Source organism: Echinops telfairi, unplaced genomic scaffold (genome assembly GCF_000313985.2).
Source record: "Echinops telfairi isolate 266 unplaced genomic scaffold, ASM31398v2 ScPeMD7_5592;HRSCAF=6446, whole genome shotgun sequence".
NCBI lineage: Eukaryota > Metazoa > Chordata > Mammalia > Afrosoricida > Tenrecidae > Echinops > Echinops telfairi.
This window is the reverse complement of record NW_022109491.1, coordinates 22,268,209-22,283,493: the sequence shown is the minus strand read 5'-3', so window position 1 is coordinate 22,283,493 and position 15,285 is coordinate 22,268,209. Positions and strand designations below refer to the sequence as shown.

At 46.5% G+C, this 15,285-nt stretch overlaps 1 protein-coding gene across 2 annotated transcripts in view; it reads left to right on the top strand.

Annotated features, from left to right (window-relative positions):
- Positions 1–15,129, top strand: part of ACSS2 (acyl-CoA synthetase short chain family member 2) — a 43,437-nt gene extending 28,308 nt beyond the window's left edge. Inside the window, exons 2-18 of one of the 2 annotated variants that reach the window (XM_013008095.2) lie at positions 120–211; positions 412–515; positions 731–803; positions 1,102–1,177; positions 1,349–1,463; positions 2,458–2,496; positions 6,117–6,254; positions 7,236–7,406; positions 7,718–7,851; positions 8,059–8,191; positions 8,271–8,327; positions 8,485–8,565; positions 9,682–9,790; positions 12,740–12,808; positions 13,334–13,510; positions 14,040–14,114; positions 14,263–15,129. In XM_013008095.2, the coding sequence (XP_012863549.1) occupies positions 120–211; positions 412–515; positions 731–803; positions 1,102–1,177; positions 1,349–1,463; positions 2,458–2,496; positions 6,117–6,254; positions 7,236–7,406; positions 7,718–7,851; positions 8,059–8,191; positions 8,271–8,327; positions 8,485–8,565; positions 9,682–9,790; positions 12,740–12,808; positions 13,334–13,510; positions 14,040–14,114; positions 14,263–14,390 (1,771 nt within the window). In that variant the 3' untranslated portion in view covers positions 14,391–15,129. The remainder of the gene's footprint in view (positions 1–119; positions 212–411; positions 516–730; positions 804–1,101; positions 1,178–1,348; positions 1,464–2,457; positions 2,497–6,116; positions 6,255–7,235; positions 7,407–7,717; positions 7,852–8,058; positions 8,192–8,270; positions 8,328–8,484; positions 8,566–9,681; positions 9,791–12,739; positions 12,809–13,333; positions 13,511–14,039; positions 14,115–14,262) is intronic. The other variant, XM_004697939.4, reaches the window with a different exon arrangement.
- The last annotated feature ends 156 nt before the right edge of the window (positions 15,130–15,285 follow it).

The following is a 15,285-nucleotide window of genomic DNA, read 5'->3' as shown; positions in this document are numbered from 1 at the left end:
ACCTTCATGGAACATTCCTAGACCTTGGCATTGCTGGCTGGATTTTGACTGTTCGGTGTTTTTCTGTTAGAGGAAGAGGTTATACTCTCTATTAACTGGTTCTTTCTGGTGTGTCTCAGGGAGGGCAACGAGCCAGAGGAGACTACTCAGATCACATACCGTGAGCTTCTGGTCAAAGTGTGTCAGTTCAGCAATGTTCTCCGAAAACAGGGTGAGTGTGGGGAGTATGGGAAGGGGACTGTGGGGCTTAGGCTTGTGGTATCTGGGTACTGAGGGAACGTGGACAAGGAATGGAAAGAATGTGCTAATAGACCAGAGAAGGTTAGCTGGCAAGGGCCAGCTGCAAGACAGAGTAGTGAGTAGGAGCTCTCTCCAGGTCCATGGTTCATAGTGTTTGTCCTTTACCTACAGGTATTCGGAAAGGTGACCGAGTAGCCATCTACATGCCCATGATCCCGGAGCTGGTGGTAGCCATGCTGTCCTGTGCCCGCCTTGGGGCTCTGCACTCCATTGTGGTAGGAGTTTGGGCTGGTAAAAAGGGCAGGGGTGGGAGATGGTACTCTGGAGATGTAGGCTGAGCCAGGATGCTAGAACATTTTAAATACACACTAAGGAGTTCAAAATGTTTGTTCCACAGGCCCATATCAGTTACCCAGTTTCTTCTAGAACCCTAGGTTAGAGACCTGAAAGTTCCATCGATCTGTAGAGGTTACTTTCTTCCCTTCCATAGTTTGCAGGCTTCTCTGCAGAATCTCTATGTGAACGGATCCTGGATTCCAGTTGCAGCCTTCTTATCACTACAGGTGACTAATTCTATCACCCCTTCTCTAGGGTCCCCCAGCCTAAACCCATCCCCTTCCCCAAGCCAGGTTTTAATCTTCAGTCAGCCCATGGGTATTTGGATAGCTTGGCAGAGAGGGTAGAGTTGGCCTGCCTTTCTTCTTGTCATACTTCAGATGACCCCGTCAGTTTAAATTGGCTGGAAGAGCCAGAATTAAGAGACCCACTCAGAAAGGGTTCCATGGACATTGTGCCTACTAGGGTTAAGGCTTAAAGGTGTGTTGCCCTCCTAAGGCATGTAATGTGTATTGTTCCCTGAAGATGCCTTCTACAGGGGAGAAAAGCTTGTGAACCTTAAAATGCTGGCTGACGAGGCCCTGGAGAAGTGTCGAGAGAAGTAAGTCTGGCCAGATGGCTACTGTTCTGGGTTAACTAAGCCTTTTCCAAGTGCCAGGTTCTGGGCTTCAGACTCCCTTTATTCTCCCTACTCTAGATGGACATGGGCAGGTTCTGTCTCCTGATGTTTTGAGTAAACCAGCCAACCACTTCAAGCTTTTCTTTCCTTCAGGGGTTTTCCAGTAAGACGCTGCATTGTGGTCAAGCACCTAGGACGGGCAGAGCTGGGCATGGGTGACTCCCCCAGCCAGTCCCCCCCAGTTAAGAGGTCATGTCCAGATGTACAGGTGAGTCTAGTACTTCTCTACATTCCTCTGGGCTCAAATTGGCTCTTTCTTCCTGTCTTGGAAGTTCTCAATACCTTCCCTTACTTCTTCATTATAAGCTGAGCATCTGGGAGTAATCTTAGGAATGCCTCTTCTGGAATAGCTGCCTGGGAGCTGGGGGACTTTAACTGTGGCTGTGGGAAGGGAGCCCCTTGGGCCTCAGGGGGACTTAGCATGAGAGATTGTATGGGAGACCCTGTGCTGGTTGGGATCTCTTGGTGGGCTATAGGGGATTCTCCAGGCTTAGGTATGAGTTTGAAATGCGGTGACTTGAACAACTGTAATGTAGTGATTGTGATTGCACTGGGCTGTGGCTTGGGGTTAGACCAGTGGTTCTCAACCTGTGGGTCATGACCCCTGTGGGGGTTGAACTACCCTTTCACAGGGTCGACCGATTAATAACAGTAGCAAAATTACAGTTATGAAGTAGCAACAAAAATAATTTTATGACTGGGGGTCACCACTCATGAGGAACTGTATTAAAGGGTTGCAGCATTAGGGAGGTTAAGAACCACTGGGTTAGACACTTGTTGATTAGGGAGTACACATCATTGGAGGCACCAGATCTGGGCCTTAACCTACAGCTTGAGATATAGTGCTTCTAATGGGAACAATAGAAATACTCAATAGTGGTTTTCATATCTGGGTGGCATGAGGGATGAAAGTTCCAGGACCCAGAAGGACAGAAATTTCCTGAGATTCTATGACTTGAAGGGCCTTGAGTGGTCTTGGGGATAGAGAAGGTTGTGTTCTATTATTCGACAGTTAGCTCTTCAGTAATAGGGGTTCTGAGCATATAGGGTTGGGATTAGGATCAGAAAAATGAAGGCTGGGAGGGAGGACTAGTGAGATGCAGCTTGAGTGTAGGCAGCAGGAATTTGGGGCGCACTGATCTTCCCTCCCACTCCACTGTAGTCAGGCCTTGCTCACCAGCCTTTCCATGGGCTCTTAACAGGGCAAGCTGAAAGAGAAATCCAAGCGCATCCAGCCCCAGGTATCCATCTCTGTATTGCCTTGGGTCCTGCTTCCTTGCGTGCTTGTCTGTGTGTCCATCTGCTCTTTGCCTGTTTACTTCATTGAGGTGGCTGCCAGACCCGACTCCCTTTCTCCTGCCTCTGGGCCCCTTGCCATCCAAGCCAAACTTAAAGTTGTGAGATCAGATGCCCTTGTTCCTCTCTGAAAGGGCATGGAGCATGGATGTTAGAGAAGTAGTAACAGACACTCCTGCTTTCTGAGTCAGAATTGCCTCTGAGGCAGTGAGTTTAGTGTTTGTTTTCCTTAGGACCTTTACTTGGAAGAGGGGACAAGGTGGAGAAAGCGTTTACTGTGTACTTAGCTGGGGCAGACAGGAGGAAGAGCACAGATCCTAATCTAGTTTATATACTACTTTGGGATAACAAAAATCACACTGTAGATGGTTCTTAGAAAGAAGGTTCTTTAAGTGAGGATCAAAGCAGATTCGGATAGAGGAGACGTCCAAAACCGTGGACACCGATTTTCAATTGTGTGTTCTTTCCTCTTCAGGTTTCAGTTTCCTTTTCAGTAATGGAGGGATGGTGATACATGCTTAAAAAGAAATGGCTTCCCTCACTAAAGCAAAACATAAAATCCACTGTTTCTCTGAGTTTCCATCCTTATAAGATGTATCATTCGAAATCTGCTGTTGGCACTGCTTAGGTCAATGGTAGAATAAGCCCTTGTCTCTATTCTTATTAGCATGGTGAAGACAGAGCTGATTTATAGGGACACTGCTTCCCCTTTAAAACTTAGACAAGGACCTAAGCCTTTACTTTTCAAACTTAGTGGTTTAGTGTACAGGTTCTAGAGTCAGGTTACTTGGGTTCAAATCCTGGCTCTCACCTGCTACTGTATGAGTTTGGACAAATTACTTCACTTCTCTTGCATCCATTTCCTTATTTGTAAAATAAATACAATAATCGTACCTACCTTATAGAACGTTATCAATGTATGTAAAGTGCTTGGCATTTCTTAACATGATAGTGTACTCAATAAATATTAGCTATCATTGTTTCCATTTAAGATAGCAGACAGGCTGGCATTTCTCAAAAAGAGACCTGAAAAGAATGAACAAATTCTTGAATTTTAGACCATAAAGTCTTCTTGGATTTTTTTCTCCAAAACATTTTATTGGGACACCATCCAGACATCATGCCACTCAGTAGTTCAGTCATATTTACTTTTTGTTTTATTTTGTTTTGAGGTGAAAACAATCAGTCACCAAAATTCAAAGACATAAAAATAGGCTTACTTAAAGTTCAGGTTTGTTGTCTGAGAGCTGCAGTTAAAACTGCCAACTCTTGGCAGAATCCCAAACACCCTTATCCTTAAGTAATCCTCAAGAGAGGGCCTGGCAGTTTGAAAGTGCCCTCTTCAACAATATTACCTATGACCTCCCTCGTGTTACTTTCCCACACCTGGCAGCTGTGACTCTATCCAAGTCCAAAGACAAAGGTCAACTCTTCAACCTTCATTTTAGAAGATTCAAACTTTTTCTTGATTCAAAGCTCTGGGACCTAATGGGCACATACTGAATTCACAGTCAATGTTAGCTCCACTGATTAAGCTTATCCTGCTTCCTGGTGCTGGTGATCAGCTCTACACCTGGAGCACCCAGCCTCCTCCTTACACACCCATCCATGAGGGAAACAGTTTTATAAAAGTTCTCTCATTCCAAGGCTGCAGCGTAGCTATCCCTTACCCTTACATATAGTGAGTGCCTTTCCTCTGAGAAGTCACACCAGTCTTGTAGACTAGCAACATTCGTTTAAAACACCTAAACTACATTAATAACTCATCGCATGCAGATCATTTGGTAGGAAAAAATGTGCCCAATGTATGTTTAGATCCGCATGGCTCTTCCACTGAAAGGTAAAATGTATTCTTGTGCTTTCCAGCTGGTGGGCAGCTTCTCTCTTTCTTCTTGTTATGTTTAGTGGTAACCTTAAGATGCTCATAGATCAGAAAGTTAGATTTTCTATAGTAACGGGCAGATAGTATAAAAAGAGGAGTGTGATTAGACACTTATTTTATAATCTATTAAAGTGTGTCTTACACTTTTAAAATCAAATATGCACCCAAGCATATATCCTTACTATATATTCATAACGTAAGAGAAAGGTGCTTTTCCTACACTGCCATCTCTCCCTACCAGCCATGTAGGGAATATACTGAATACACAAGAAGCCAATGGGGATGAAAAGGTTTTGTGAGGGCTGAAACAAACTTCAAATAGTTCCCATCATTATCTCCCAGAGATGCCCAGTGAACATTGAACTAAAAACCTCTGTCCCTTCTGGCATTCACCATTTCTCCTCCATCTCCCCTGGGGCAATCCAAGGCTTGATGTTTAGGAGTTAGTACCTTCCTCTTTATGTTCCCCAAATCCTGTGAGACCAGTAGGGCAAAAATGATTATTCTCATTTTAAACTGGAGTGACTTGAGAAAAAGTGACTTGCCTAATGTCCTCTATACTAGTAAGTAGCAGAACTGGGAGGGAAAAACTCAGGGAATCCAGCTTCATGACCAGAGAGCAAACTCAGAAAATACTGGTTGTTTAAAAATGTGATGTAGTGAAGAAAGGAAAAGACTTTCAAGGAGAGTCCAGAAAAATTCTAGGCACTTGGGTATAGAGGACATTCCTCTACTGGAAGTAGTCTACCTTGACCCTCTGTCGACAACTTGAAGCCGGGCTTCCTGCTGAATGGAACCTGCACCCTTAAGCAAATTCTCTTTGAGAAAACCCATTGCTATTAGTGCTGAACTAAAGGAAGTACCTCTAGATGTGGGGGAAGGCTGGACATGAAGGAAGAGACGCTTGGACCAAGAGCAGTTGACATTTTACTACCAACTAACAGCATCGGGTGCCTGCCTCACCTGCAGGCTCTGACTAATCGTGCATTTCTGATTACATAGTATCTGCATCCCTGCTAATGAGCCAATAGCCCCATAAGTTCATATGTGTGTGTGTGCAGGCCTGTGTGCGCATAGTCATTTATCAATTTATCAGAAAAAGACTGTATTAAGTGAATTTTGATGCCAGATATTTTGCTAGGTATTGGGGAACTAGAATTTTTTTTTTTTTAATGCAGACAGCCATGTCACAACCCTCATAGACATCACTACCTAGTTGGAGATACAGTAACCAAATAAACAACTAATAAAACAATTGGAAATATGTGCTGTGTGGGAAAGAAATATGGTGCTGCGATCAAGAATAGCAGCAGGGGTGGGAGTAGGGTGTGGGACTCTATAAGATACTGATCAGGGAAAACCTCCCAAAGAAAATGACATTTAAGCAGAGAATTGAAGGATAAGAAGGGATCATCCAAGTGACTTTCTTCAACCTGAGGTCAGGTAAGGGGAGTTCTGAAGGAGTTGGGGGACGGATGCCAGGGTGCTGGGAGTGCCCAGGAACCTGCTGTTCTGCCCCAGTTTTCTTTGCCTTATTCCACCCACATGACTTTCTCTCCCTTCCCGTCCCACAGCTACTAGTCCCACCTTAGTCTTTCCAGATGCCAGGGAGGGCTGTCTCTTGCCCCAGCCTTGCCCTCTTCACAGTTACTCTTTGCCTGTTCCTGTCTTCTCCTGCTACAGATCTCCTGGAACCAGGGGGTTGACTTGTGGTGGCATGAGCTTGTACAAGAAGCAGGAGATGAGTGTGAGCCCGAGTGGTGTGATGCTGAGGACCCACTCTTCATCCTGTACACCAGTGGCTCTACCGGCAAACCCAAGGCAAGTGTATATGTGTGTGTGTATACTATTTAGGGGCGAGACGTTTCTGAGAAATGTGTAATGACATTAATTTTACTCTGTAGCCTTAAGTCTCAGAAATGTTACATTATTTTTTCTAAACCAAATTAAGACACAAAATCCTCAATTACTAGGTAGTCGGAAATTCAATATTTTCATGTACCCCTCACACCAGGATAAGACCGTTTGGGTAGGCACTTTCCTGGTGCCTGGAAAAGAATGAGTCCATGGGGTTGACTTGGATGTTATTTCCCATGCTCACATGCTTTGGGTGAAGGAGAGTTTCCCTGTCAACTCAAGGCTAATGGTGGGCAGAGGGATCCTAGGACCACTTCTGGGAGCTCAGTCTTTTCCACATGCCACACAATTAGCATATAATCTGATCTTCCCAGGGCACAATGTGGGAGCTGGGCATAGGCCTCCACCAAGTGTTTCCACCCCGAAACACTTGAGCAAACTCTGACTCTTCATTTACGGTACTTGAAAGCTGTGTCACTCTACCTTCCACCCACCTATTCCTACATTCATTTCTCTGTATGCTCTAAGCTATGCTTCCAGGGGCTTGTAGGAACATAATTTTGGCCTCTCCTTCTTAGGGTTAATATAGGGATGAAGCAAGCAAAGAAGATGGTCTTTTTTTCCCTCACCGACTTACTACTCTGCCAATGTACAATGAATGTATATGTGCAAATACATAACAAGACGTGATTAGATTTGTGTCAGAAGTGTCTCCATATGAGAATGATATGGGTGCTTCAGAAAAACCATCTGAAGGTATGGATGTGATAATGTGTGCAAGAGAGATGGGATGAGGACAGGTTGAAGAGCATTGGATGCTGTGAAAGGGGTGCTGGTAGGACCAGAGTTCCCCAGGAGGGTCTTCTGCCTGCTCCCCTAAGTCTTCATTTGATGATCACTGGGGGTGTGCACAAAGCCCAACACTAAGGTTGTCTTCATCTACAGGGTGTAGTACACACAACTGGGGGCTACATGCTCTACGTGGCTACAACCTTCAAGTATGTATTTGACTTTCACTCGGAGGACGTGTTCTGGTGCACAGCAGATATTGGCTGGATCACAGGCCATTCCTACATCACTTATGGACCACTGGCTAATGGTGCCACCAGTGTTTTGGTAAGAAGGGAGCAGAGCCCCATGGAGACTTGTCTTGAGTTGGGGTGGACAAGATGATCCTGGGTAACTACCCAGGATAGTTGATCCAGAGCCAGGAGGACTTACACAACGACATATTTCCTGGACTCTGGAGAAAGAGGAGTCCTGAGGGGATTGTGTACACTGACTAGGAAGGTCTCTTAGCTTATCTAGGGAGTGAAGAAACTGGGGTTGGTCAGAAAGGACAAAATACTGAGCCTGAGGGTATGGTCAGGGAGGGATGGTGGGTTATTGGTAAAGATCAGGAATGACCAGCTTTTCATTTGGGTCAGTTTGAGGGGATCCCCACATACCCGGATGTGGGCCGCCTATGGAACATCGTGGATAAATACAAAGTGACCAAGTTCTACACGGCACCCACAGCCATCCGCCTGCTCATGAAGTTTGGAGATGAACCTGTCACCAAGTGAGAACCCACCCCTCTCCAGATGCTGCCTCATGGGTGTCCCTCAGTAATGGTGCTGACTTTCTGCCTAGTCTATTCCATTTTACTGTCCCAACACCCTGACCTAGAGTCAGGGTGGGAGCAAGAGAAGCGCCTGAGCATGTTGTCTTGGATCCCAGAGGTAATCAGAGCCTTCCTCTCTGCCCATTCCCCATTGCCCTGCCTAAGGCACAGTCGGGCATCCTTACAGGTACTAGGCACAGTGGGTGAGCCAATCAACCCTGAGGCATGGCTGTGGTACCACCGGGTAGTAGGTTCCGAGCGCTGCTCCATCGTGGACACTTTCTGGCAGACAGAGACAGTAAGTGAGGGGTCAGAGGGCTGGAACACCGGGACAGGGTTGTGGACTAGCTTAAACTCCTAATCTATGTCTTCCACAGGGTGGCCATATGCTGACCCCCCTCCCTGGTGCCACACCCATGAAGCCTGGTTCTGCTGTGAGTGAGGCTAATGTGGCTGGTTCTGGAATATGTAGAGGGTGGGGACAGGACCATTATGGAGAAAATTGGAGTATCAGAGCTTCTTGGGAGAGGTAGGAAGTTGAGTCAGATACCTCATTCCTCTTCTTGAGCCCTGCCTTCTATTTGCTTCTAGACCTTCCCGTTCTTTGGCGTAGCTCCTGCAATCCTGAATGAGTCTGGGGAAGAGCTGGAGGGTGAAGCTGAAGGTTATCTGGTGAGGCCTTCATCCGGGGGGTGGGGGGACGTTGAGTGGGGAGAAGGATACACAAAAGGGTACTGCATGTTGCTTCAAAGTTTGGAATATAATTTCCCCTGGCAGTTGCTTGGGGCTGAGGCTCCATAGTTGGGGGTCTGCCAACTATCCCCAGGGGTGATCTTTCTAGATACTTTGCCTACATCTCTGCCCTTTGGAGCATGAGCCTCCCAAGGACCCTTTTAGAGTCTTCTTCAAGACTCCAAGACAGTTTTTTAGGTCTGGAAGAATTAGTCCCAGCTCTTCCTTTGACAAGCATTCTAGACTGAAAAGAGGCTTCAGAGTGGAAAACTCACATAGACTCTGGAATCCTGGGTTCAAATCCTGGCTCTGTCTCTTCTGTGATCTCAGAAAAATTACCTAACCCTTCTGAACCTACATTTGCTTAATTGTAAAATAGGGCTAGCGTAGTACCCTTGTCTGCCACTACTGGGTTGATTACATTATATAATCCATATGAAGGGTTTAGTATAAAACCTCACAGTTAGTGCTTGATAAATGTTAGCTATTGTTGCTTTTGTACTTATAGGGACCTCAGAAGCCAACGCCCATTCTCCATACCCACTTCACTTTCCCAAGAGTAAAATGGTACCAGGGACAGAACCTGAATCCAGGCCTTCTGATTCTTAGCCTAGAGTTCTGTCTGTCTCACCAATCTGCTGCTCCAGAATGCTATCCACTGGGGCAGTAATGATTTGCTCACATGTATGCAGTAATGACTTCTCATTCATGCATCAAACTCAACTTGCTTTCTGGAGCGATTACTCAACTACACTATATGCTTAATCAGTAACCACATTGCGAGTTCATTTCCATAGATTATTTCATCCCTAGGAAGGTAGACTATTTTCTCTGATTTACAGATGAGCATCCTGAAGGTCAGAGAGGTGAAGTCACTTACCTGAGGTCACACAGGTAATAAGTGGCAGAGTTGGGGTTCTGAGCCAGGATTGTCACTCTCCAAAGCCTGTACTTTCTGGCACTCAGAATATTCCCCCGCGGGTTTGGCACAGCTATGATTGTCTTCTGGTGAGACCGTGTAGCAGATGTGACCACTAAGTCTTCTTCACTCCCCAGGTGTTCAAGCAGCCCTGGCCAGGTATCATGCGCACTGTCTATGGGAATCATGGACGCTTTGAGACCACCTACTTCAAGAAGTTCCCTGGGTACTACGTGACAGGAGATGGTGAGCCCTAGAAATACCCCTTCACCACCTCCCATTGAGACATGTCCCTTCCCCTTCCAGTCTCAGAAAGGGGCGAATTGGGAGGGGTGGGGGAAGAAGAACAGAGAGAGGAACATGTCACACATATCCAGAGAGCTTCAGAAGAGAATGTGAAACTGGAAGAGCCTCAGGATAGCACCACCTGACACCTACGTGTGAGGAAAGAGGTTCTACTTTCCTCTGCTCCTGTGTTTAAAGAGATGGTCCTATGCCAGTGTGTACTGTGAGAGGTGTGCTTCTATGTTAGGAGCCTGGGAACATGGACAATTAACTCATCCATAGGTATTTATTGACCATATCTACTATGTTCAGGCACTATTACTAGGAATAAGATAGTGACAGGCCCTGCTCTTATAGAACTTACATTCTAATGAGGAGACATAGTGACAAGGGGGTGGGTGGGAAGGAATCCAGAAAAAAACAGCTAATATTAGGTAGTGATAAGTACTATGCAAAGAAAGCAAATAAGGAAATGTAATAAATAGTGTGTGTAGGGCTGGAGTGATCAGAGAACATTTCTTGAAGTGACATTTGAGCTGAGACCTGAATGGCGAGAAAGAACCAGACATGGGAAAATCTGAAGCAAGAATGTTCTGGGCTGAGGGACAGAAACACATGGGAATTATCTGAAGTATAAAATGAAGCTGGCTTGGCTAGAATGTAGTGAGCAAATGGAAGAATAGTATAGGGTGTTGGAGAGGTAGATTATATAGCGCCTTGGGGACCATGATGAAGGTTGGAGTTTTTTTTTTCTTTTTTATCATTTTATTAGGGGCTCATACAACTCTTATCACAATCCATACACACATCAATTGTGTAAAGCGCATTTGTACATTCATTGCCCAGGTTGGAGATTATTAAAAGTACAGTGGGGATTAGGAAGGACCTGGGGGAGGAAGGGGTGGGGGAAAGGAGTGGTGAGCAAACAATGCCATAGGGAGGGGAATAACGAGGGAATTAAAAGCAACAACGAGGAGGACCTAGACATTCCGGTGTGTTGGAGTAACAGCAACCTAGCTGAGAGGCAGCAGAAGGGGCAGAAGAAGGGCAAGCATGATGGTGGGACAGGGGGAAGGTAAAAGGAAACAGAAGAAAGCTCTAAGAAGCACATTTATGGATAGAGGTATTAACATAGGTGTGGACTTATGTAAATATATGAATCCATTAAAACAGAGGTATTGGCCTATGTACAGATATATTTCATCATTTTATTGGGGGATTATACAGCTCTTATCACAATACATACATCCATCCATTTATGTCAAGCACATTTTGTACATATATTTATATGGCAATACACTGAGGAAGTGGAAGGACTTTGGGCCTTTGCTCAAGCCCTCCCTCAATGCAAGAACATTTTGTTCTAACAACCTGGCAATCTGTGATGCTCACCTGACACGATCGCTGAAGACAGAATGGGTGCATAAGCAAATGTGAAGAAAACTAATGGTGCCTGGCTATCAAAAGATATTGTGGCCAGGGTCTTAAAGGCTTGAAGATAAACAAGTGGCCATCTAGCAGAGAAGCAACAGGCCCACATGAAAGAAGCACACCAGCCTGTGCGATCATGAGGTGTTGACAGGATCAGGAAATAGGTACCAGAAGACACAAAAAAACAAAAAAACAAACATATTGTTAGAATGAGGGGAGTAAGAACAAAGACCCAAAAGACATCTGTAGACAATAGGATATCCCCTCACAGAAGGGTCACAAGGAAGGGATGAATCAATCAGGGCACAGTATAGCACTGATGAAGCACACAATATTCCTCTGGTTCCAAGGCTACCTCACCCCCCACTATCATGACGCCAGTTCTGCCTTTCAGTTCTGGCTAGGCTGGAACATTTACACTGGTGCAGATAAGAGCTCATAACACACGGAATCCAGGCTAGATAAACCCCTCAGGTACAGAAATGGGAGTAGTGATACCAGGGTATGGGAAAGAGGGGAGAAAGGGGGAGCCATTGCAATGATAGATGCATAATTCCCCCCACCCCCAGGGGGATGAGCAACAGAAATGTGGGTGAAGGCAGACAGCAGTCAGTGTAAGACATGAAAAAATTAATAATTTATAACGTGTCATGAGGGTGGGCGTGGGGGTGGAGGGAGGGAAAAGTGGACCTGATACTAAGGGCGCAAATAGGAAATAAATGTTTAGGAGTTGGGGTGGGGTGGGAAGTAAGAAAATAAATGTTTATAAAATGATGATGGCAACATTTGTACAAATATGCTTGATACAATTGATGTATGGAATATTATAAGAGTTGTAAGTGCCCCCAATAAAATGATTTTTTTAAAAAGACAATGGGGAAAACCTTTAGTGGTTTTAAGCATAGAAATACTAAGAACTGATTTACTTTTTGAAAAATAACTTAGTTTGACCTATGGAAAACAGATGTTAGGCAGATGTATTAATTATCTATTGCCATGGAACTAATTACCCCCAAAAATGGTAGGTTAACACAACAAATGTATTCTCTTATTTCTAAAGCTCACGAATATGAGTAGCTGACGGCACTGGGTGGTTCTTGCTTAGGATCTCTCATGGAACCATCAAGCTGTTGCTTGGGGCTGCAGTTATCTGATGGTTTGACTGAGGAGAGGGAGGTCCCAATTGCAAGGTTACCCACATGGTTGTTGACAGGAGCTCTCTGATCCTTGCCACATGGGTTACTCACATAGTGGCTGGGTCCTCCAGATAATGACCTGAGAGTGCACAATCAAGGCAGAAGCTGCAGACACACCATCACTTCTGCCATATTGTTGGTCACACAGACCAATCCTAGGAAGGTAAGAAAGGGCACTATGCCATGGTATGAATACCAGGAGGCAGAAATCACTGAGGCCATCTTGGGTGCTGATTACCACAGTGGGAAAGAGTGGACGTATGATCTTACCTCTGCTTCCCAGGCTGCCGGAGGGACCAGGATGGCTATTACTGGATCACTGGCAGGATTGACGACATGCTCAATGTATCTGGTGAGGACCAAGGACCACTTTCCCATCTTGTGAGCCCTGCCTTCCTGGCTACTCCCAGCCAGAGCCTTCTGAGTGCAGCAGTCCTGTCCTTTGTCCAGACCATCCGCTTACTGCCATCAAGTCGTGTCTATTCCAACTCACAGTCACCCCACAGGACACAGTAGAATGGACTCCAGGGTTTTTAAGACTAAATCTTTATGAGAGTAGAAAGCTTTCTCCCGTGAAGCAGCTTGTGGTTTCAAACTGCTGACTTTGCAACCCAAAGCATAACCCACTGGTCCACCAGGGCTCCTCCGATCATGCCTGGAGTTCAGCATTCAATCATGACCCAGGCTTTGGAGGACTGGAACACTAGGATGTGCCCAGAGGGGGGTAGGGGGAAGGGGACCAGATTGGTGGGGTAACTGGAAACCTGAGAGGAATGAATGAAGGGCCATTTCCATTTGACCAGACTAGACCTGCCTAGGGGCACCGGTGGAGCAGAGGCGGGGCTCTCTCTCATGGCACTTCCTTTCCCTTGACAAGGGCACCTACTGAGCACAGCAGAAGTGGAGTCAGCGCTCGTGGAGCATGAGGCTGTTGCGGAGGCGGCTGTGGTCGGACATCCTCATCCTGTGAAGGGCGAATGCTTATACTGCTTTGTCACCCTGTGTGATGGCCACACCTTCAGCCCCACCCTTAAGGAGGAGCTCAAGAAGCAGAGTGAGCAGGGCCTGTGGGATCTGTCCTGGGAGCTCAGTTAGCACAGCAAGATATTGGGAGGCTGGGGGAGGAGCGAGCTGCTTGGCAAACCACAGACAGATCCAGGGGCCGGGTGCCCTCTGCTCCATTCCACTGGCCTCTCCCCAATAATAGCTCACATTTCTAGAACACTTTCTCTGGGTCACCGCTGGGCTAAGCGCTTTAAATATCTTATCCCGCTGAATTCCCACAATCACCCCCAGGAAATAGATCATTCGATGAAGAAACAGGCTCAGAGAAGTTATATTCCCTGCTAATCACTGCTAGTGATTACTGCTGGTAACTCTAGTGGGCTGACTCAAGCGGCTGAGTTAGATTAAGGTACTCTGAGTACAGACACCTGTTAAAGAGAGCCAGGCAGTGAGCCAGAGGAAGACTCTGTGGGTAGGGCCTAGAAGCGACAGTAGGAAGCAAAGCCATCTATCTCTACCTTGGCTCATGGAGGCCTGCCTCCAGATGCTAAAGAAATGCTTGATGTTGCTGCTTACAGTTAGAGAAAAGATTGGCCCCATTGCCACACCGGATTACATCCAGAATGCACCTGGCCTGCCTAAAACTCGCTCAGGTATGCTCAGATACGTCCCCCTCCCCACCCCAAGAGTGGCTGAGGCCTGGGTGGTGGTGTGCGTATGCATGGGAAAACTATTGCAGGGTTGAGGGTGGTGGGGTGGTGGTGCTGTCACCAGGTAACCAGATGGCTGTGGTTCCCCCAGGGAAAATCATGAGGCGGGTGCTTCGGAAGATCGCTCAGAATGACCATGACCTGGGGGACACATCTACTGTGGCGGACCCATCTGTCATCAGCCACCTCTTCAGCCACCGATGCCTGGTCACCCAGTGAACAAGACCCTAACCTTGATCCAGGATTACCCCTGCTTGGCTCTCAAAAATGTGCCCATTCTCCCTGCCCCACCCAGGAGCACTGAGTGCTTGTGCTCACCCACACCACTTCTCTCAATCTGCTGTTTGGGACCGAGGACCAGCTTCGCCCTAGGTGGAGACAACTTCCTGTGACTGTCAGGCAGACTTGTGACAGGGCCCAGGTCAGCCTTACATTGCTGTAACCCCAGATTGCAGAGAACTCTTGGAGCCCAGAACAGGGATCTATCTGACGGTGATGTCCCCAACTCATGTTACAAGCTCGGAGGGGAGTAAAGGCCTAGAGTGAACGAAGCAGGGAGACAGTTCTGTAATCCTGTGTCAGCTCTCAGGAATGCCCTTGCATGCCCTTGGGCATGCACTTGCACTTAGAGATGCCTATTTGTGAGTCCTGGGACAATTTTTAAAAAGCGCTTTGCTGGTTCTGCTCTGGGCTTAAATTTTCTTTTGTGCCAGATGACAGTGGTTCCCCCCTTCACTCCCGGGGCTGGGAGGGTATGCTCAGTCTCTGAAGGGTTTTCAGATAGTCTGCTTCATGAAGAGAGGAGACATTGTTCTAGGACCAGAGGAGCTTGGCTCTCTTGTCCTCTGTGCACGCCTCCCCCCAGAGTCCTGCCCGTGAGACCCTTGCAGATGAAACTCTTTCCCTGCCTCAGTTGTACTCAGGCCCACTGGTTGGAGGAATAAAGTCTGTGACCTCAGGAAGAGAGTGGTTGTTTTCCTGGGCATCTGATATAGGACTGCACAGATACGGGGTTTTTTGTTGTTGTTGTTGATTAACCATCTTTTTTTTTAACATTATATTAGGGGCTCATACAACTGTTATCCCAATCCATACACACATCCATTGTGTAAAG